At 36.5% G+C, this 22,255-nt stretch overlaps 2 protein-coding genes across 5 annotated transcripts in view; both read right to left on the bottom strand.

The window, feature by feature from the left end:
- Window positions 1-6,910, bottom strand: part of COPB1 (COPI coat complex subunit beta 1) — a 39,449-nt gene extending 32,539 nt beyond the window's left edge. Inside the window, exons 1-4 of one of the 3 annotated variants that reach the window (XM_079104239.1) lie at window positions 6,428-6,910; window positions 5,584-5,732; window positions 830-1,059; window positions 236-405 (exon numbers count right to left, since the gene is read on the bottom strand). In XM_079104239.1, coding sequence (XP_078960365.1) covers window positions 236-405; window positions 830-1,059; window positions 5,584-5,674 — 491 coding nt within the window. In that variant the 5' untranslated portion in view covers window positions 5,675-5,732; window positions 6,428-6,910. The remainder of the gene's footprint in view (window positions 1-235; window positions 406-829; window positions 1,060-5,583; window positions 5,733-6,427) is intronic. The other 2 variants (XM_079104238.1, XM_079104240.1) reach the window with 2 other exon arrangements.
- A 3,875-nt stretch (window positions 6,911-10,785) lies between these two features.
- PSMA1 (proteasome 20S subunit alpha 1) lies at window positions 10,786-20,663 on the bottom strand. Of its 2 annotated transcripts, none has more exons than XM_079104248.1 (10): window positions 20,528-20,663; window positions 19,111-19,155; window positions 18,754-18,855; window positions 18,535-18,638; window positions 16,373-16,461; window positions 15,567-15,637; window positions 15,314-15,443; window positions 13,951-14,030; window positions 12,938-13,048; window positions 10,786-11,157 (listed from the first exon to the last, which is right to left on the bottom strand). In XM_079104248.1, exons 1-10 carry the CDS (start codon window positions 20,528-20,530, stop codon window positions 11,101-11,103), a joined length of 792 nt encoding a protein of 263 aa, XP_078960374.1. In that variant the 5' UTR covers window positions 20,531-20,663; the 3' UTR covers window positions 10,786-11,100. The 2 variants fall into 2 exon arrangements, with proteins under 2 accessions (XP_078960374.1, XP_078960373.1); XM_079104247.1 differs by lacking the exon at window positions 20,528-20,663 and adding an exon at window positions 20,470-20,498 and having other exon boundaries at window positions 18,754-18,850.
- Between the last annotated feature and the right edge of the window lie 1,592 nt (window positions 20,664-22,255).

The following is a 22,255-nucleotide window of genomic DNA, read 5'->3' as shown; positions in this document are numbered from 1 at the left end:
ACACTATAATCTTTTTAAAGTGGAGCCAGCATCATTCAATTTCAGCAGATTGTTGTCAGGCAGAAACTAGGGCCAAGTGTTGCCACCTTCTTTTTGACTTTCCAATGCTGAACTTAATAGGAAAAAATATTTTGCTGGTCAATACATATAGCCTTTAAGTAACCACTTCGGAACCTCCAGTCTGAAAAGCTAAAAGGTCGTCACAGAACTAAGACAAAGAAGTATCTTTATTTACCTATAGATAGTATAGATGGCTAAAACAGCATTCCTTCTAACATAGCTGTGTCGATGTTCCAAACAAGCACGGATAGCTGGCATTAAAGGTTCCAGCAATTCTGCTTCCTTCAGTTTGCAAAGAAAACGTAGAGTAGATCCTCGAATAAACTCATTAGGATGCTGAAGATCCTGGCACAAAAATTTAAAAAATGAAATGCTGAGTTTCAGCTTTTTTACAAAAATTAATTTTAATTGTAAAATTTTTCAAAGGAAAAAGTCGAAGTAAGTTTAAGGAAAAAGACCTATTTTATCAGACAATTTCTATCAGATTCCTTTTGATTAGAGTGATTTTTACATATGTATATACACACAGATATATACATACATTTTACAACTTTTAACTAATAACACATACACATAAAATGCATAGAAAATGTAAAAAAAAAAAATAAACAACAAAACTTTTTGTAACACTTCATAACTTCCATTCCAAATATCCACAACTTACATCTTATCAAAGATTTAATTTTAAAAACCAACAAGGCCCATTCCATTAATTTTACAATTATTTAAAATCAAAGCAATATTCAGAAATAATTATGGTTTGGCTTACCTTTCTGTATGCATCACATACGAGAATCATTTCATGCAAAAGTCTTCCATCTGGAGTTGTTTTAGGAACAATTTCCCAAAATACCAGTAGTAATTTTTTGATGGTGTGATCCTGAAGAGGCAGCACAAAACGAATGATGGTCATCAGAAGTCCAGGAAGCTTTTCACCATTAAGAATCATGATGATTACTTTCTTTAAAGCTTCAGTCTTTGACTTCACATCTCCTTTTTCTGAGTCATTTTAAAAAAAAAAAAAAAAAAGCACAATTATTTCAAAAGAAAATTCTGTGGGTAATTTTTTTTTTTTTTGGTACCGAGAATTGAACCCAGTTTATTCAAGGATCCTCAGTCCTTATTTTTGATTTTGAGACAAGGTCTCACTAAGCTGCTTACGGCCTCCCTAAGATGCTGAGGCTGGTTTTGAATTTGTGATTTTCCTGCCTCAGCCCCCAGAGTTGCTGGCATATCAAGCATGCGCCACTGTGCCAGGCTTCCTGGATAATTTAAAAAACAAATTAACAAAATAAAACATACTTTATTATCTGCAATGGTAATAAAGGCACAAATTCAAGTGACAAGTTTTCTCTACTTGGCCCTACCACAAACGAGCTATGTACTTCTGCACAATTCATTTATCTCTAAACTGCGGATTCTTTACATATAATGTGAAGAAGTGGATTAGATTTCTAGGCCCTATCAACTGAGTTAACATAAGAGTTCACGAATCTACTTGGTTACCTGGTGTGTTTCAAACATACATGTAACTACTTTTCAATACATAAACAGATGTTAAGATATGTGCTTCTGAATTTAAAGCAGCTCATTTTGTGTGCATTTTCTCAAAGTTACAACCACTATTATGGGAAGAGGGGGGACATGGTGACCTGTTATAAATATTAGGAGGAGAGCACTGAATACTCAAAATTAAGGCTGAGAACAGAGTAAATAATTCCAATCCTATCATGTTTCTACAGATGACACAATTTTAGACTCTCAAGATACCATCTGAAAAACTAGAAGAGAATTAAAATGTTCCATATTAGTAATCACTGTTTAGAATTAAGGATATTTTAGATAAAATATCTTTACTGTTACTTTAGCTAAAAACTGTAGAATACAAAGTACTCTATGCAAAACAATCTATAACTTCACATTATTATCATTACATGCTGAAAAGTTTATGGTACTAAAAATCTTTTCAATTCAAAATTCAAAGGAAGAAATACAAAACAAACACATTGCTACTATAGTTGTATACTATACTTTTTTGGAGGGGTCCTGGGGACTGAACCCAGAGCCTTATACACAGTAGGCAAGCACTCTACTACTGAGTTACATTTCCAGCCCTACACTTGTCTAGATCATAAAAAATAAATAAATATGTGGGAGAGATGATAAAGAAGAATGTTGAGTGAGACTTCAATAATCCTAAAGCTATCATGAAGAAAACAATTAGAAGAAACTGGTGGAGCTGGGCATGGTGGCACATGCCGGTAATCCCAGTGTCTTGGGAAGCTAAGGCAGGAGAACTGAGTTCAAAATCAGCCTCAGCAACTCAGTGAGACCCTGTCTCTTTAAAAAAAAACAAGGGGGGGTGGTGAGGACTGGGGATGTGGCCCCATGGTTAAATTCCCTGGGTTTAATCCCTAGTACCACAAAAAAGAAAGAAAGAAACAAATCGAAGTTACCAGGAAGCAGATTTGAGCCAAAATATGAGAAATAAATCTTTTTTTCTTTTCTTTCTTTATTTTGAGGTGCTAGGTACCCAGGGGTGCTCTATCACTGAGCTCCAACTCCCCAGTTTTGCTAAATTGCCCAGGGTGGCCTTGAACTTGCAATTCTCCTGCCTTAGACTCCAGAGTTGCTCATATTATAGGCATGTACCACCATGCCTGGTGAGAAATAAATTTCTAACAACTAAAGTCAAGTGTCCATTAATGACTTCCTATTGCCAAAGAGAAAGAGACTATATAAGACCACTTGGTAGGGTTACAAGAAGGGCTTAAACTCCAGAAAAAAAATGAATTTAGACTTTTCTAAGCTGTTAAAGACTATTATTACTAGGTTAGTATGATATTTTCACATGTTGCAGAATAGAGAATACCCTCAGATATTTGGACTAATCAGGTAAAGTTCTAAGTGGCTAAAGTTGTATTCACTAGGTGTAAATAGTTTTTCCTCTTTGCTCCAAATACCCCTGATTTAAAAAAAAAAAATTTCATATCCTGTTTCATAACATTAAGGATACAAAATTCAAAAGTCATAAAATTTTAATACTATAATCTTGATGGCTTCTTTTGCTCTAGTATTTTTATTTTTCGCAAAGCAGAAAATTCCTAAATGTAATTTAGTAGGCTAAACTCCACTTGTAACAATACTTAAAAAAATTTTTTAAAGTAAGTTTAACAGTAACTTGGAAAAAAAAAAAAATTGTGCCATTTATATTTTAAAAACCTCCACCCAGGGGTTGGGGATTTAGCTCAGTGGCAGAACGCTTGCCTAGCACACACAAGGCCCTGAGTTTGGTCCTCAGCCCTGAAACAAAAATAAACAAAACAAAACCAAACCTCCATCTCAATTTTCATTTATTCCAACAATCCAAATCAAGGTGAAAGAAGGATATGTGTTTCTTTCCATATCTTCATAATTTCTAGAACTTTTGCTCTCTATGAACACATGGAAAATTTCAACTATCAATTCAATTCACAATAATATACGAAGCACTTCCTAATTTGGGGAATGTACAGTTATCTGAGTTCAGATTCAGTGACAAAAGGAAAATAAAAATGGTAAATTGTGGGAGTAACAATATTTAACCAAACAAAAAAATTATTACTCAAAATTAGAAACTAGTTCTTTTTTCTCCTCTCAACTTCTTCTTTTTTTTTTTTTTTTTTTTTTTTTGTGGTGCTGGGGATTGAACCCAGGGTGCAAGCAAGCACTCTACCCACTGAGCTATATCCCCAGCCCTCAACTTTTCTTAAAGGCAAAAATATACACAAAATTGGAGACTATTTATTTAATTATTGTTAGAGGACAGTTAAAGCAACTGCAATTAAGACAAGGGTAATATTCCAATTACGAGTTAGTTCTTTACCCTTCCAGTTATAATTGTAAGCATTGGGGGATCTAATAATAAAAAACTTTTATTATGGAAAAATAGTAATAAAAGTATATTTATTAATTTGTATTCCATTCAACTATCTTATGTGAATATGGGGGAAAAAGGAAAATTTACGTGGCTTTTGTATCTAATAGTATCAGCTAAATGCCATAAAAGAGGGTTTGTTTTCCCTTCTCTGAAAATAAACTTCTTCAGGCAGAGGGTAGAACTTAGTGGTACAGCACTTGCCTGGCATGCAAGAGGGTTGGATCCCAGTACTGACAAAAAGTAAAAAAGTAAAAATAGACTTCAACAGCATCTAATACTAAGTAACATAAGATCAGGAAGTATTCCATTAATGCTAATTAAGAGGTGGGAACAGGTAAGCGAAATATTGTCTCATTAAAATTGCCTTCTAAAAGATACTTAACAATATTTGAAGTATAATTTTCACTCAGCTGTGTTTAAAACTATCAGTTTAATTTATAGTTTTTCTTAATAGTTCAATTAAATAAGAAGCATTACTTTGGGGAAAAAAAGGGGGGGTGTGCTGGGAATATAACTCAGTGATAAGAGTGCTTGCCTAGCATGTGTAAGGCCTGGAATTTTATCCCCAGCACTGTGGGAGAAAAGTCTTTTTTTTTTTTTTCCTTGACAGAATCACTTATGTAAGTATGCACTTTAAAAGTAGAGACAATATACAATTTTAAAATTCAGAAATAAAGTTCTTGTTTTCTTCTTGCAAAAAAACTTTCAAAATGAAAAGCTTAAACTTTTAGGGAAAATACATGTTTATTCCAGTGTTGACTTCATTTGTTGGAACAGAAACCCAAAGAATAAAGTTCTTTTTGATTTTATAAGCTAAGTAAGTTAACTGAACAAAGTGATATTCCACCCCACATTTTCAACCTGATACCTAAGAATTGTCAGCTACATTTAAATATAACACATTAAAATGCAGAAACAATTACTTTATTTTGAAGAATATCTAACAATTAGATGATCGATTATATTTCTTTTTTTAGATGATTACATTTCTTCAGCTTGCCTAAGATGAACTGAGATGTTATTCTAGTTCCATAAACCAATATTGAAAGTCTAAAGGTAATGTTTTCATTTTTCATAAGATCTATTGAAGACATTCTAAGAAAAAATATTCAGATGAAAATTAAGCATTTCTAATTATGAAGGATCATGAAATATAAATGTTCTTCTTTTTCATTTCATTCTCAAAATATTATCAGAGTTTACAAAGTTGAGAGTAGAAAGTTGGTTCCCAGGGGTTGGGAAAAGTTGATCAGTGGGTACTACCTTATAGCAGTAAGAGGTTCAGGCATGCTACTGCACAGTAGGGTGACTACAGACAACAATTACGTACTGTATATTTTATTGACTGATTGCAATGCTGGGGATTGAACCTCCAGTCTTACTGAGCCATGTCCCCAGGCCGGTAATGTATTTTTTAAAAAGCTAGATGAAAGGATTTGAAATGTTTTCACCTTAAATAATTAATGTCTGTGATTCATTTAAACTGATTTAAACATTATACAATGTTAACAGGTATCAAAACATCACATGGCACCCCGTTAATGTGCAAATTTGTTTATATCTGTTAAAAATTCAAGTTTAACTTAAACTTTATAGAAGTTTACCTAGATCATTTTTTAAGCTAATTTCAGATGGTGGTTCTGAATCCATTGGCACGTTAATTAAAGTATAGCACACGTTCTCAGCAGCCGTCATGGTTTCTGGTTATGATAACCCCTAAAACAAGATTTTAGCGATGTAGATGCCAGAAAATCTAGAAAAATAAATAGTGATATCATTACAAGTTGTCTTTTTTTTTTAATCCCACAAATGAATAATCATTCTTTATATAAAGTTCATTCAGTTTGGCCCTTGAGTTTTAAAATCTTACAAGGGGAGAGTCAATCTATTATATTGCATTGTCATAAAAGTAAATTCTAATAAAAAACCCACCTATCAGCCTCAGCCTAAGATCTAAAATCTCTATCTCATACCTTTCCCGGGCCCAGGGTTGGAAATGTACAAAACAGTGATAATCCCCCAATCCCACTCTGTTACAGAACAGTCATTTCTCCCAAAACTGCTCAAGTAAGAGATCCTATGCATAAATACTGTCAAAACTTCGGAGCGTTTGCTGCGGTCCGCAGTGGGTCGCTCACCCTGAGCGCTGCACCCCCACCCCGACCTCGCCCCACCCACTTGCTCCTTCCCTTCCACCACTCAAGCAGACCCGGATTTCAAAGCACGAGGCCGGGGGTCTAGAGAGACCGAAGACCCCTAGCCAGTAAGCAGGCCCCGACAGGGCGTCCGGCCCAGAGCTTCCAGGCCCACCCCCACCGTTCCCCTTTGCCAGGCCCCGACGCCGGAGGCCTAGTAGCTCCGGCTCCGCGTCTCCCTGCTACAGAACCAGTTCTTTCGACTCTGTACAGCCCACAACGCCTCCGCGACCGGGGGCTCGTGGCCCGCTACCTGGCTCCGAGGGGCAGCGGTTAAAGCAACCGCTGGATCTTCTACCCCGGCTCCAAACAGCGGCAGCAGTGAAAGCTCCACAGAGTCCTTGGCTGACGTGGAAGGGGGTGGGGAGACGTCAGTAGCCGCAGCCACCTAGCTTCTACGGCGACGCAGAGAGGACATGCTTTCTCGGTCCTGCAGTTGCGCGCTGCAAGCATGTCCGGTTTTTTCCCCCTTCTTTTTCGTCCACGGTTGGTTTAGCCCGCAAAGAAGAGTGGAAATACGTATTTATGAAAAGTTTCCCGTAAGCCAAGCGCAGATCTAAACCTTGTGGTCATTTCATAGTTACTTGGAAATTATTCTTTTTCCAGGGACGCAAACCGAAGGGAGGAAGCGCCTGGAGAGAGGGCATATAATTCTACCGTACTGTTCCGGTGGAGGAACCCAGGACTGGGAGCTGGAGTCCCTTTTCTTGGTCTCCCACTAATAAACTGGAAACGTAACTACTTACCATTGGGAAAGTAATTTCAGTTCTTTAAGTAAAGTCATTAGATAATATAAAGACCCATTTCTGTTCCTAACATCTCCAGTAGTCTGAATCTTCTTTGCAGTTGAGCTGGAATTGCATTGGTGTAATTTCTGCTATTTAGTAATGACTTCTTTTGTTATCTTTTTTGAGTACCCAGTAGATTAAATTTTTAAAAAACGAATAAAGGGAGACAGTCCCTCTTAAGTATTTTACCTATCTCCAAAGATTAACAGCTACAGTCAGCACTTTAGGTTTTGCCCATTTGAGGTCCCCACTCTCTGCTCCCCACTAGGAAAAAAACAAACGAAAAGGTCTGACCAACCTGTGGCTGTTAATAGGGTCACCTAATTTGGGGCGATATAACACAAATAGAATCTCATCTCCATAGACTCCAGATATTTTGAGATTTGATTTTAAACCATTGAACAAAAAAAAAAATTCAAGCTCCCAAAATATAAAGATCACATGTCTACAGCACTTGAAGAATGCCCTCCTCCAGTGCACTCATTTTATTTTTCCCCCCTCTAAGGTGCTGGGGATTCCACCGCCAGCGCTCTCCAAAACGAGCTATTTCTTCAGCTCTATGCACTCATTTTCAAAAAGCTTTTTATCTCAGCACTGCATATAAACAAAATAACTAAACAACTAAAAAAAGAAATAACTGCAGTGACATGAACATGGAGATCCCATATACTCTTTCATCCAGTTTCTCCCAATGATACCTGACATATTTATAGTATGCTATAAAATTCAGGAAGATACAATTCACCAATCCTTATTCAGATTTCACCAGTTTCACTTACTTATGTCTAGACAGGTGATTTGTATGATCACTGGCAATCAAGATACAGAACTGGGGCTGGGATTGTAGCTAGAGCACTTGCCTGGTGTGTGTGAGGCACTGGGTCTGATTCTCAGCACCACATAAAAATAAGTAAAATAACAGTTCTGTGTCCATCTACAAATATATATATATATATGAGATACACAATTGTTCCATTGCAAGGATCCCTCATGCTGTCCTTTAGTCACAGCCACCTTCCTTTAACCCCTGGAAACCACTACCAATGTCTTATTGTCATTTCAATGATGTTATTTAAGTGGAATTACACAACGTAATCTTTCCTGACTTGCTCTTACTCAGGAAATTCCCCAAGATCAATCCAAGATGTGCGTTCAACAGTTTCTTTTCTGTGCATTTTCCATGGAATCTTTGCAAATGCAGTTATCTGGTTTCCAAGCCTACTTGACTTACCAAAGAGTAAAATGAGGCTAAACAAGGTATAGACTTTAGGACCATATGGTGTGGGACTAACCATAGCACTTGAGTTATCCCAGAGGTTGTTAAACTTCAGGGTTTATCATGACCCTGAGTTAAGGAAACTATGAAAACATGAAATGAAGGCATTTTAGTTTGCACCTAAGTGTCATTGGTAGTATCTAGTTACATATTCTTAAATGTAGAACTTCTTGAACAGATGTAAAGACAATTTATGACCTCACCAATTCTTCTCTACTTGTTACAAAATGCAATTTTGGATCTTTTTACTGTATCATGTAATTATATAATTTGAATACTTTAAAAATTATAACCTATTTGAATGCAAAGCCCTTTCTATATATTAAGAATCATAAGCATTTAGAAGTCTAGGAAATAAAGACCTAACAATGAGATTTGCTCCAAATCATGTAATTGTCAAACACTAATATGTAGGATTAGAACCCGAATCCTGTAATCTAATTTGTGGCCTTTAACCATTCCAGTTCTTAAGAGCTGCACATAATAGACGATTAATAAATTCCAAGTAAATTGTTATCTTTATATCAAAGTGATAAGACTTATAAGACATTAGGACTCTTATGGGTTGTCATTATTCAACACACAGACTAAATAGAATAACTAGACCAGACAAAGCAAAGGGCATAATGATGAACTTTGTAACATAGTGGGGTAAAGTCTTATTGGGGTATGGAGATTTTAAGTTCTTTTTTTTTTTTTTTTTTTTTTTTTTTTTGGTGCTGGGGATTGAACTCAGGGGCATTCACTTGGTCACTGAGCCACATCCCCAGCCCTATTTTGTATTTTCTATTTACAGACAGGATCTCACTGAGTTGCTTAGTGCCTCACTTTTGCTGAAGCTGGCTTTGAACTTGTCATCCTCCTGCTTCAGTCTCCTGAGCCGCTGGGATTACAGGTGTGTGCCACCAAGCCCACCAAGAATTTTAAGTCCTAAAGTCAGTGTGCTAGACTAAAAAAAAAAAAAAAACTTATTGAAAAAATTGACATTGCCTCCAAAGTAAAATAAAGACCACTGTTTTTTATTTTTCAGCTGAGTTCCAGTCAACTATTAGTAGTTTGCATTTAGGGAGTAGGTACAAAAAAATAAGCACACACAGTAAACAGAATCACTCAGCAGACAACTCACCCAATGAAAGGCACAGGGGATAGACTTTTCTAATCAAAGAGCAGCTTATCATATAGCCCACTTCTGTTCCTTCCCCAGACTATACATGCATTGAGTGTGGAGGTAGGTGGTTAGAGTCCCTCTGTTAACTATTTTTTTGTTATGTGTGACAGTTATATGTACTTGATGAAATTCTATTGTAGTTCAGATAGTCATGATACTTGTGGCCTGTTCCCGAACTTAAATGGCAGACCCTTGAGGCTACTTCTAGAGCAGGGACTGACTCCTCACAATGCTTAGAGATTTTTCCTTCAACAGGGCTGCCAATTTCTTTTACCATTACTTTCCCAAAAGTAGTCACAAAGAGATTTAAACTGATGCTTTTTAAAAAGCATCAGGGAAACCTGAAAAAAACAAACTAACATTTTGTAAATTTAGAAGCTATCAATTCTTTCATTTATCCTTAAATTCTCCAATGGGCTTCCTTAAAACAGGGCTAAGTAACTTGCCCAAAGCCAATAGCAGCTAATTAGTAGAACTAGGTCTAAAAATATAGATTAGTATTTACAAATAGAATCTCTCCTCTCTAGAAATACGTACTATCTCAGAAAAGAAAATAAACCTTCTAGGTTTTGGAGTAGTGAAATTTTTGATTTTTTGTTTTATGATTTCCTAATTTAATTCTGCATGATCTAAGATAAAAATTTCTGAAATATCTGAGGACACAGTTCATGGGAATAGAAGGCAGTCAACAAATTATGCTGGAGTTGCCCTGGGTAGGATAAGAAGTTTGAGAAAAAAAAAAAAATAAAAAAATCTTTTATTATCTTTGCAAAAATTCCCAAGTCCAGAGTTCTAACTATTGCCATCTGCTGGCTGGATAGAAAAACTGTTCATATGCTAATAATATTGCTGCTTTTTTTGTATGTGCTAGAGATTGAACCTAGGGCCTAGAGTGGGCTCAGCCTGAATTCTACCATGGAGTTATAGCCCCAGTCCAATCTCACCACTTTTGTTGGGAAGTGGTTTTTCTTAAGTAGGCTTTTTTTTTTTCCCCCAGTAATGGGACTGAACCCAGGGATGCTCTTACCAATGAGCACTAGCCCTTTATTTGAGATAGGCTGAGCCTAGCCTTGAGTTTACAATCCTGTCTCCGCTTCCCAAGTAGTTTGGATTACAGGTGTGTGCTAGTGTACCCAGCTATTTCTTTGATTTTAATCAGAATAATCTCTATCCTGAAATTTGCAGTCTGAGTCAAATCTCCATGAATTTTCATGCAGTCAGTCCATATACTAGAAGCTGTTATAAGCCTGTAGTGGGTAAGAGGCATTTTTATATATCATTAAAAACAAGATAATATAATCTTGCAAATGTGGCAAATGACCACTTGTAATCCCAGACTACTATTCATAGTTGAAGTTACTTAAAAAACAAAAACCCAGTACACCAGAAGGTGAAACAATTTTATTTCACAATTGTCTTTAAAACCCCAAAGACACTATTTTCTTCATATAAAAACACTGGTATACCTATATTTTCTAGAAAATGATTATATAGACCCTCTCAAAGAAAAATGTACCCCATTATATGGTTTGGGGAAGTTACTTGGAAAAAACACATTTGGACTGATTCCTAAAATCAGTTTGGACTGATAGCTCCACCCCTGCATCTTTTGGTTCAAAGTATACATTACTGTCATCAGTATGTGTTTCCGCATTCTCAAATATTCAATAATACACATAATGTAAGTTTATCACTTAATGTTCCATTGGTTCATCAGCCTTTTCTGCAGGCTCATCAGCAGGTTGTGCAGGCTTAATAGGGAAGGGGAAAAAAAAAAAAAAGAAAGAAGATGTTAAGAAAGATATTTTGAATACTGAATTTCTGAATAAAGCTTTTTTGGGGGGTACTGGAGATTGAACTCAGTGGCACTTAACCACTAAGTCCCAGCCCCAGCCCTCAGGGTCTCACTGACTTGCTCAGCACTTTTGCTTTTGCTGAGGCTGGCTTTGAACTCAAGACTCTCCTGCCTTGGCCTCCTCAGCTGCTGGGATTACAGGCATGTGCCACTCCACCCAGCCTGAATAAAGCTTTTTAAGATTTACATTAAATTTCAGTTCTGATGCTTAAAACTCATCAAACAATTCCACCACTTTATCAGACTCTCTCTTGCTCAAGAGTTAAAAGCCTTTCTTGTATTATCACTACTAAGCTTACTATACAATCGGCACTTTCTTAAGAAATATTTTTTTAGTTGTCAATGGAATTTATTTATTTATATGCAGTGCTGAGAATTGAACCCAGTGCTGTACACATTCTAGGCAAGCTCTCTACCACTGAGTCACAAACCCAGCCCCAATCAGCACTTTTTAAACATTCTTTGCCCCTTAACTGCTAACAAAGCAAAAATAAAATCAAACCAACCAGCTGCACGGCAAGTTCTGCATTCTTCCTAATAGTGCTATGACAACTTACATAATGCAAATCTTGCTCCCCCACATTACCAACAGTATCTTTTCGAGTTTGAAGAGATTTATGTAACAGACACTATATCTTCAGGTACATAGCTATCAAATAATCATCTATTAATGCAAATGTGTATAGTTCTAAACATCCATTGATATGCAACAAGATCCATATCAAAGGGTTTTTTTTCTTTTTTCACAAACACTTTTTGATACTTGTCACTCATTTATTTATTTATATTTAATTTTATTTTTTGCAGTACTGGAGATGGAACCCAGAGGTACTCTACCACTGATCTACATCCCAGGAGCTCTTTTTTTATTTTGAGACAGGGTCTTGTTAAGTTGCCCAGGTTGGCTTCAAACTTGAAATCCTCTTGCCTCAGCCTCCTAAGTCACTGGGATTACAGGTGTGTGCCACTGGACCTGATTTTTGTCACTATTTTTGAAAAGCCAACCTAGTGTTCAATGGTCTCCAGTGAATACTTCTCCCAGTACCTATTCACAAAGAAATCTATGCTGGCCCCATGACTTGCTTTAAACAGCAGAATGTGCAGAAATGATGCCATGCTAGGTCTCAGTCTTACAAATAGCTGACAGCTTGCCTTTGCAAGCTCTGAGTTGCCACCCTGCTAGAGAGAACCTGCTGAAGGAGAGGCCTTGAGATTACATGAACAGAGGCACAGTCATTCTAGCAGAGGACCCAGTATTCTAGCTGATCCTCTTAACACACTGAGAAAGTGACTAAAGAAGACAAAAGTAAAGTTTTCTTGGATGTTTTGGCTCCACCTCAACATCTGACTGTAGCACTCATGAGATCCCAAGAGACACAAGCAAAAGAACCATCAATGTTGAGGCCCAGTCAACCACAGAATTGTGAGAAATAATTTTGCTGTTTTAAATTTGTAAGTTTTGGGGTAGCTTATTACACAGGAATAGATAACCAAATCATTAATTCTTTTCCCTTTTTGTCAATATTTTACTTTACTCAGTTCTTAATTTTTCTGTTGTTATTTGAATTAGGGGCCTATCTCAATAATTAAAGAGAAAAATGGTAGATTAACACAGTAGTTAGGAACAGCAGTTTATGACAAAATTAAAACCTCTTTTGTTGTAACTAATTAGGTACCTGTGCCTTTCTCTGAGGTCGTTCTTCAAGACCTTCCAGGAACGGAGACACATCATCATCATCATAGATTGTAAACTCCAAGTCTTTACCAACAATTCCAATAGATACATTCTAAAGGCGGGGGGAACAGGTGAGAACAAAAAGATAAATAAGTAAATAAAGAGAATTTAGGTCAGAAAAATGCTTATGATAAAATGTTAGGTGAAAATATCACAATAAAAATATAGTACTTGAATTTAAGACTTTAAAAACTACTTATATGTAAAGAAAACTAGTAGGCACTTGCTGCCATACACAGATTTAATATTCACTGTTAATTATCCTGAGTGAACCTTAATGGTCTGTTGTCTGGAAACACTGACTAAAAAAGATTATATAGGCTATAAAGTCTCCACATAGATATTAAATGATAATAACCTACTTTTTGAGATGGGATTTTGCTAAATAACCTAGGCTGGACTGGAATACACAATCCTCCTGCCTAAGCCTCCCAAGTAGCTGGGATTGCAGGCATGTGCCACTGTGCCCAGCTGATCACCCTACTTTAAGTTATGTCTACCACATTATCTTCCTGCATCCAATTGATCATTTATTCTTTTTTTAAATGTTTTCTATAGCATTTATCATCTTTTAATACCCTGTATGATTTTTATGTGTGTATACAATTTAACTCCTCTCACTAGAATGTTCAATAAAAGTCCATGCACATGGTAAGTGCACAATATATACATATTTGTTAACTACATTAATAAAAGAAAGATTTACTATTTACTCAGAGAAAAAAAGGATATTCTACATTAGACTTAATGATTTTATTGCTTTATATCAAAAAGAAATGTTTAAAAAATAGCATTTCAAAACCAGATCACTTTCTGAACAACTTAAAGGGAAAAGTGTGAACCAAGGCAACCACCTCCAAAATTAAATAAATATACACACTTTAATTACCAGTTTATACAATATTAGATTAAACTGTAATATTATTATCTACAATTGGAAAATATAATATTTACCTTTGTAGTTAGGTCCTGCTCTGCAGGAAGTGTCTCTCTTAAGGCACGAAGACCATGTTTAACCAGTTCATTTAAGTTGCCTGTATGTAATAAATTAACAGTTATTTCTTAATTTCATTAAGAAATTCATGAAGTAATTTTATACTAGGCTTCTTATATCAAGTCTATAGTCTGAAATCATGTTAGTTACATACTCTTGTTATTACAACAATAACAGCCAAGTGTTTAATGCTAGTCATATACTCTTTAAACAGCAATAATATTGCTATTATTTTATTTAATGAGATGACCCATTATTTTTATTATTAACTCTGACCTGTTATTTTGCTAGGCTAGGCTAAATCAAAACCCTGATTTGAAAATGTCATTCACAATTTTGTAGAATGTGTTCTGTAAAATGCTAGATCCCATATTTGCTCTATATAAAAGTAGTCTCCAATTCATTTTATGTGGCCAGTATTACCCTGATTATAGATTCAATGTAATCCTTGTTAATATTTTATCCAGATTGGGATGTGTTAGGCAGAGCATGCTCATGTGACCAGATTTCAATCAAACTTTGGACACCCAAGTTTCAATAATGAGCTTCTCTGGTCAGAAATATTACACACATGCTCTCAAGTATGCTCTGTGACTCTTTCTGAGAAGGGACAGAACATAAGGAAGCCTCCTCTAGATTCTTTCCTTAATGATTCAGCTGTATATCCTTACCATATTGCTTAAGCCTTAGCTGTGAGTACAACTACACACTAAGTCCTTTGAGTCCTAGCAAATCTCCAGATGTTAAGGGCTATCTTGAGAACTCCCAACCCAATTACCACAATTTGAAATGTTAAACTTTAATCAGTGCTTCCCAAGTTTATATGGCCCTATGACTCTCCTTTCAATGCACTTGAAAAACCTTCCCTATCTCTCATCTTACATCTTTTACTTTACTTTGCCATTGCTACACTGCCTTTTACTTCTGTTTATGGACTACTTAATGCAGAAATGTCTATGTGGCTTAAAATAGGAACTGAATCACAGAAAACTGAAAGTTGTAAAAAGAGAATTTACAAATAGCAACTTGTACAATGCTTCCCAACTCTGGCTGGGACATATTTCAGACCAAATGAATCAAGAAGTTTTAAGGCTAGGGATACATTTATATATTGAGAGGTCTACTAGTGATTGAGATGAATATGGTAACCATAAGTAAAATCTAGTATGTATAACAGAAACAATAAACACTTCATAGGCTTAATTTTTTAAAAACGCCTACTGTAAGGCTGAAAGTTTTCCTTATTTAGTACACTACCATTTGTTCACTATACAAAGACTGGAGGAGGCAAAACAAAACAAAACAAAAAAAGCTATCACTTACACTCCATAAACTCAGACATATGTCTCTCCAAGTAAGTACGAGCTGATTGAGAACGGGCTCCAATGGACATAGCTCTGCAGTCAAAATAATTAGCAGATGGACAGGTTTGGAAAATGTGAGGGCCCATATCCTACAAAAGACAAAAAACAAACAAAAAACACATCTCATAATTCTTGACTTTGGTTGGGCTAAAAATGAGTGATTTTCTAGTTTTAAAAAATCATTAAAATATAACAATACCCTATCAACTTACATCATAACCAGCAATAAGCAGCCCAACACCATAGGGTCTCCGGCCATACCGCTGTGTTGGTATCTGGGTCTCTTAAAACTAGTTAAAGAGCTTGTTCTACCAAAGAATAAAGTACTATCTTTTTTTTTTTTTTTTTGGTACCAGGAATTGAACCCAGGGGCGCTTAATCACTGAGCCACATCAATAGTCCCTTTTTTATTTATTTAGGGACAGGGTTTCACCGAGTTGCTTAAGGCCTCACTAATCTGCTGAGGCTGACTTTGAACTCACTATCCTCCTGCCTCAGCCTCCCAAATTGCTGGGATTACAGGGGTCCATGACTGCACCCAGCTTAAACTACTAACTTTATTTTCAAATTAAACATTATTAACAAAGTCCTCTAACTTCTTCCTTAATCACTGCATAATTCATAGGGAGAAAATAAAATAGAACAGGGCTACTTTGACTCAATATTATGTTTGACTTTCCATCAAACCTAAGGATACATACTAGCAAAATGATCTCTTTCTATATAGAACATCATTTGTTTTGGATATAAGAGGTGAAGGACTTTTGGGGATATCTAGAATCAATAAGAAACTTTAAATCTCCTCAAAAATTATGCTTGGATGGTTTTCATAAAACTGGGCTTATATATGTCTGGAAAATATAAATTGCTTATAATGGCTAGTGAAAGAGCAATGCAATGCCTTAAAAGTTTTTAGAATCATTCTCATGTTTTATAGTCATGTTCCTAATACCATAGGGAAGAAGTTTCAAAACCCTTTAAAGTTCACAGCCACAAATATTAACGTTAAAAAGGATACTGCTTCCAATTAGAGACACAAGACGAGACACAGGAAGTGGTCTATCAAATACAAATCTGGAATCCAAACATTCCTGACGCATAAAGTTACTAAAAAAGAAACAAGAAAAGTTAGTAATCTCAAATCACAGAGAGCAAATCCAAATAAAGCAGTTTGAATTCACTTCCAAACATTTTCATGGATCACATCCATGTAATGAAACCAGAAAGGTAAGAAGATACATTTAGGTGCTAAATTCTAGGGCCATATGAGGTCTTACAACGGACTATTCCTTAGCTCTAGAAAATCTTATGTCTCAGAGCACTTATAGAATACAGAAGGTTGATGGAAGAGAAAAATAGCAGTCTCGTCTCTTATCATTATGAGCAACAGTTTGTCCTTATTTTGAGACAGGGTCTTGCAATGTTGCCCTTGAACTCATGGGCAACTTGAACTCATGACCCTCCTGCCTCAGCAACTCCTGAGTAGCTGGGATTAGAGGCACGTGACACAGGACCCTGCCAGCAACAGCAGGTCTTTAATTTTAAGTCTTAACCATAAAAAAAAAAAAAAAAAAAAAAAAACCAAAAAAACCTATTCTTTTTTGTTTATCCTTGAAAATAGATTAAAATCTCCCCAATAGAGCAATGGCAAGAAATAGAATCCAAAGCAGAGGATTTTTTTTTTTTTTGTCAGTAGACCTTTATTTTATTAATTTATATGTGGTGCTGAGAATCGAACCCAGTGCCTCACATATACTAGGCAAGTGCTCTACCACTGAGATACAACCACAGCCCAACAGAGGATGTTTTTACACATTATGCAAATGTTACTTCTCATCATAAGCTGCATTAGATATTAGACACTAGCCTGCTGAATCTCATTGTTAAACCTGTGAAGGTTTAAGTGAGGTTAACATTGGGGGAAAAAGGAATTCATACCTATTAGAGGATTAAATAACAATAAATAAACATGCTCCTTCTTTCCATGTTGCTTTGTCCAGTGTCTGTATGTCACGTCTGATGGTCAAATATATTTATATTTTTTTGCAGTGCTGAAGTCAAATCCAGGACCTCATGCATGTTAGAGTACCACCACTGAGCTACTTACACAGTCCCTGATAATCAAATGTGTATCAAGAGGAACCAAGCAAACTGTTTAGCATTTTTTAAAAGTCAGTTACCCAAGGTGGTCCAAAACCACACTCTCCAATATGGCAGACACTAATGATATGTGGAAACTAAGCCACTGAGAAGTAGCTTTATTGAGATGTACATATATAATGCACATCAAATTTCAAAGATTTGCACCAATGTATAATATCTCATTAATAAAGTTTTTACATTAAATATATGTTGGCATAGCAATATTTTAGATATAATGGGTTAAATGATTGACAACATTACACATTTCACATTTTTAGAAGCAAACAGAATCCCATAATACTTACTTCACTATACTGTTGACTAAGGAATGGACTGGCTGGATAACTTGAAACTCTTAAACAAAAGGCTTACCCTTCCTATTTGTATTCTTTCTTTCCTAATCAAATCATGAATTTAAAAGTTTGGCTAACTACCTTCCACCCTCAACATACAAACACTCACATGCTACCTGAAAGGCACTGTGTTAAGTGCCTACTTCAAGATATCCTTGAAAAATAAAATACTGAAAAATCTGAGTGTTAAGTAATTAGCTCAATCTCAGAAATTAAATGATGAAATAGGAATTGTATCTGTCTGATCTTAAAGCCTCACTTCTTCATTTACATATTGCTTCTTAACCAGAAACAATCTCTATCTCCTTTTGTTGCTCATAGAAATTTACCTGTTACTCTCTACTTCCTACCTAGATTAACTGGATTTTAAGTTCTTTGAAGACATGATCCAAATCTGAATCACCTTTCTATACTCAACATTATCCACTGTGGAGCTTTGCAAAAAAAAAAAAATGTCTAATAAATACTGAAGTATAAAGAAAGTAAGGGTGGCTCACCTCTCTCTACATTAGACAAAAATGTCAAGATCTTCTTAGACATACATGGCTTCAAATAATACATTATGTTAACAAGTAGTACATTATTCAGTGATTTCTCAAGTATTAATATATCTTACCTCAATTGTTCTAGAAAAGAAATCAGTTATGAATTAAGAGATACTTTTGTTTTTCATGATTCTACTTACCATAACAGTCTAGCATCAGCAGTAAGCCCAGCAATTGAGATACCAATATGGTTGTCAACGTGAAGAATTTTTTTCTGGTGAGCTGCAAGCTCTGACTGTGCCCTCTAAATAAAGACATGATGAGATGTAAAAATAAATTTAAAACTTTATTGTTTATACAGTGAAATTTACATAGTTCTGTTTTCTAAAGGAGGAAGATACATGTATGGCTTTACCTACCTTCAGTGCAACCAACACTGCGTGGGTTTTCGATTTCAGACCAACTGTGGCTGAACCTTGTTTAACAGCTTCCATTGCATATTCAATTTGATGAATCCTGCCCTAAAGAGAAAAAATAACACATCATGAGTCACCTTAGAAGAATTAAAAATCAAGAGTTCCCAAACCTCAGGCAAGCATAGTTATTTTTCAAATGATGTTTTTAAAACTAGGAAAGTTATTTTTGTTATAAATTTAAGTTCCAGAAATGTTCAAAATGATATTTCATTTCCTCACAGTCTATAATCACACAAGTTTCTAAACCTATTACAGCCTTGAACAGCCTCTTCATAGACATGGCATAAAACATTATTTTACCTGAGGGCTCCAAACAGTGACATCATTGTCATACTGGTTGCGAAACTGAAAGTAAAAGAAAAAAGATCTAAGTATATTATAAACCCAACTTCTTAAAAAAAATTTTTTTTAGTTGTAGATGGACACAATACCTTTATTTTATTTATTTATTTTTATGTGGTGCTGAGGATCAAACCCAGTGCCTCACATGTGCTAGGCAAGTGCCACAACCCCAGCCCAAACCCCTACTCTTAACAGCAAAAAATGTGCTTCCATGTGTTTCCATTCAATATTAAAGCAATTCTGTTAACACAACTTGGCTGGAACTTTATTACTATACTGTTACAAGCCAATTCTACATTTACCATTTAGTGGTGAGGGAGGGAAGAACAGACTAAATTAGATAGGTCCTATCTTCCCAATTTCCTACTCTGCCACTCTCCATAGCATTCCTTCCAGGTGAGTAAGTGTTAAAGTTCATATGCATTAATTTTTCTCCAGTCTTTGCTTATGCTGCTGTCTTACAAAGGACACTAATAAACGGTCAAAAACATTCCTTTTCTTTAAATTAGCTCAAATGTCTATCTCTTGAAGTCTTCTCCATGTTTTCTCCCCAAATCCCCCCAACACGTAGTCCCACAGTTCTTTACACATCTCTGTCTTTATGATTAGAGACTTGTCTGATTTATCTTTGAAATCTCACTATGCACATGTAAATATTCATATTGAATGAACACAAAAATGTTCTCAGGAAGTTAGCGGTGGATACAAATAGCTACAGTGATAGAACATTACCGCCCATAATGACATTATTAAAGTCTGTCAGTACTTGGAGAATAATCGTGGGGATGAGAAGGTCGAGTGCAGGAATGACAGATTCGTTTGAAGTTCAGAGACCTATATTGTACCTTGACGTAACACTTCCCTCGGTCTAGCTTTCCTCATCTGTAACCAGATGACTGAACAAAGTGATTGAAAGAGGCCTTTTTCTAGATGACAGGTAAAGCAGGACACACCAGGAAAGTGGACATGGTTCAATAGCACAAATCCTGGAGTCAAGTCCGTGATGGGGAGGCCTCCAAGTTAAGTCCCTTTCTTCTCCTCTCCCATACATAGCACGAGGGTCCACTCACGACCTCTCGGAATCTATTTTTCTTAAGGAATTTGGGGCGAACTCGGCTAACTGATGGAGAAAGAAATGCTAGAGACTCCCTCCCTGGAGGTGAAATAAACCGCGGCGAAAAGGCCTCACTGACTACCGACCGCCACTCCTTCAGACAGGCCGGAGATGCTGAATCACGGCCGGAGCCCTCCCGTCGGTTAAGGCTCCCTGGCCCGTGGCCCCAGGCCGCCTCAAGGATGACAAGAGCGGCAGATCACCTTCCCCCAGTCATCGGACCTCTGCCCTAAAGCTTCCAAAGATCGGGATTTAACGCACCATAATTCCGGCGCGGACCTGGCTGTGAGCTCCGGCAAAGCGGGCGAATTCAGGAGCGCTGCCGAAACCACGGCTCGGCGACCGATAGAGAAGTCTGCGGCGTTTTGACGGCGGCGCCGCAGGGTAGGGCAGTCTATTCCAGAGTTATCGATAGGCTTTCAACGCTTCCCCACCCTTAAAACTCCCAGCGCTCACGGCGGGGGTGGGCGGGGCCTTGGAAGAACAAGGGACTGAGATTGGTGGGGAACCCTGATCCCCGAGTCCCCGCCGCAACTAAGAGCTGCCGGTTCGCCCCGTCGCGTCCCCCTTTTGGATCCTCAGCGACGTTTGCCGTCTATTGTAGAGCCCAGCCAGTTTCTTATCCAACCGGCTGAATGAGCCGGAAATTGCTGCAAACTACAGCTGCAACTCTGGGTGGTACGCACGTGCCGCTCAACAGCTCACTCACTGTTTAAAGAGATTTGGGAGTTGTGTAATCCAAAAAAGTCCACAAAATAATGGTCTGTTTGTGTGTGTCAATTATACCTTTCCTCGAGTATCTTGTTTTTGTACATGCTTTTTTTTGTTTGTTTGTTTTTTTCTACTTTGGAATACGCCTCTTTACTCCCCGGAGATCTTATCTTTCAAGGCTTTGTTGTCATTGATCACAAATTGTAATTATGATTATCGGTTTCTTCCGCCAGACTTCGAGCTTCACGAGGGTACAGTCTGCCCTCAAAACCATGCACTATACCTGGTAGATTAACCCACTGACGAAAAAACTGACATTTTCTTACGAATTGCCTATTTTCTCTTTTGGAAGCATCTGGTAAATCCTTAAGTGAACTATCTTAAGACAGACAGCTCTGCAAACAGCTGCTGACTTAACATCTACCGACTGCTAATTTTCTTTGTAAAGAAGAGTACTCAGACTCAGGTAAGGTAAGGGTTCTTAAGGATCTGAGCTTTGTAGGTGATGGTGAAATAGATGACTGATTTGCTCAAAATTCACAGCAAATTAGTATCTTTTAAATTTTTCATGTTTATAATTGGGGCATTTTTTTCCATGTTAAACATTTTCCAGGGGAAACACTACTCCATAGTAGTCTGCATTATAAATATATGACATCTATCCAGATCCCTATTGTTTAATATATAGATTCCCCCAAAAACTCATTTATAAACTACTTTATAATTTTGTGTAATTCATACTCATTTTTTAAAGAATAAATTCCTAAAAATGGAGTTGTAGTGTCAAAGGAAATGGATATTTTTAAAGCTTTTGATAAAAAGTGCTTATTTGCCTTTCAGAAATATATTTTTTACCAGTTTAGACTCTTAATAGTATACAAAATTGCCCTTATCTTTAGATTCACCAACACTGGTTATTACCATTTTTAAAAAAATACAGGATAATTTAGCAGATTAAATTAACAATTTAAACAGACTTTTCTCTTTTGTTTGTCCCACATCTAGTACATATTATGTGCTTAATAAACATTGCTGAATGGATGAAAAATGAATACTGAATGAATGGTTAAATGTTTATTTATAAATTGTCATGTAGTTGTCATTTAGGATCCGGGTTGTGGCCCAGCGGTGGAGTGCTTGCCTATCACATGTGAGGCACTGGGTTCTATCCTCAGCCCCATATAAAAATAAATAGATAAAATAAAGGTATCATTGTCAATCTATAACTAAAAATATTTTTTAATTGTCATGTAATGTGAATATATTCACAAATCTTTT

The sequence above is a fragment of the Sciurus vulgaris genome, assembly GCF_902686455.1.
Source record: "Sciurus vulgaris genome assembly, chromosome: 11".
Lineage (NCBI taxonomy): Eukaryota > Metazoa > Chordata > Mammalia > Rodentia > Sciuridae > Sciurus > Sciurus vulgaris.
The sequence above is the reverse complement of the archived record's forward strand: the minus strand, read 5'-3'. Positions and strand labels throughout refer to the sequence as shown.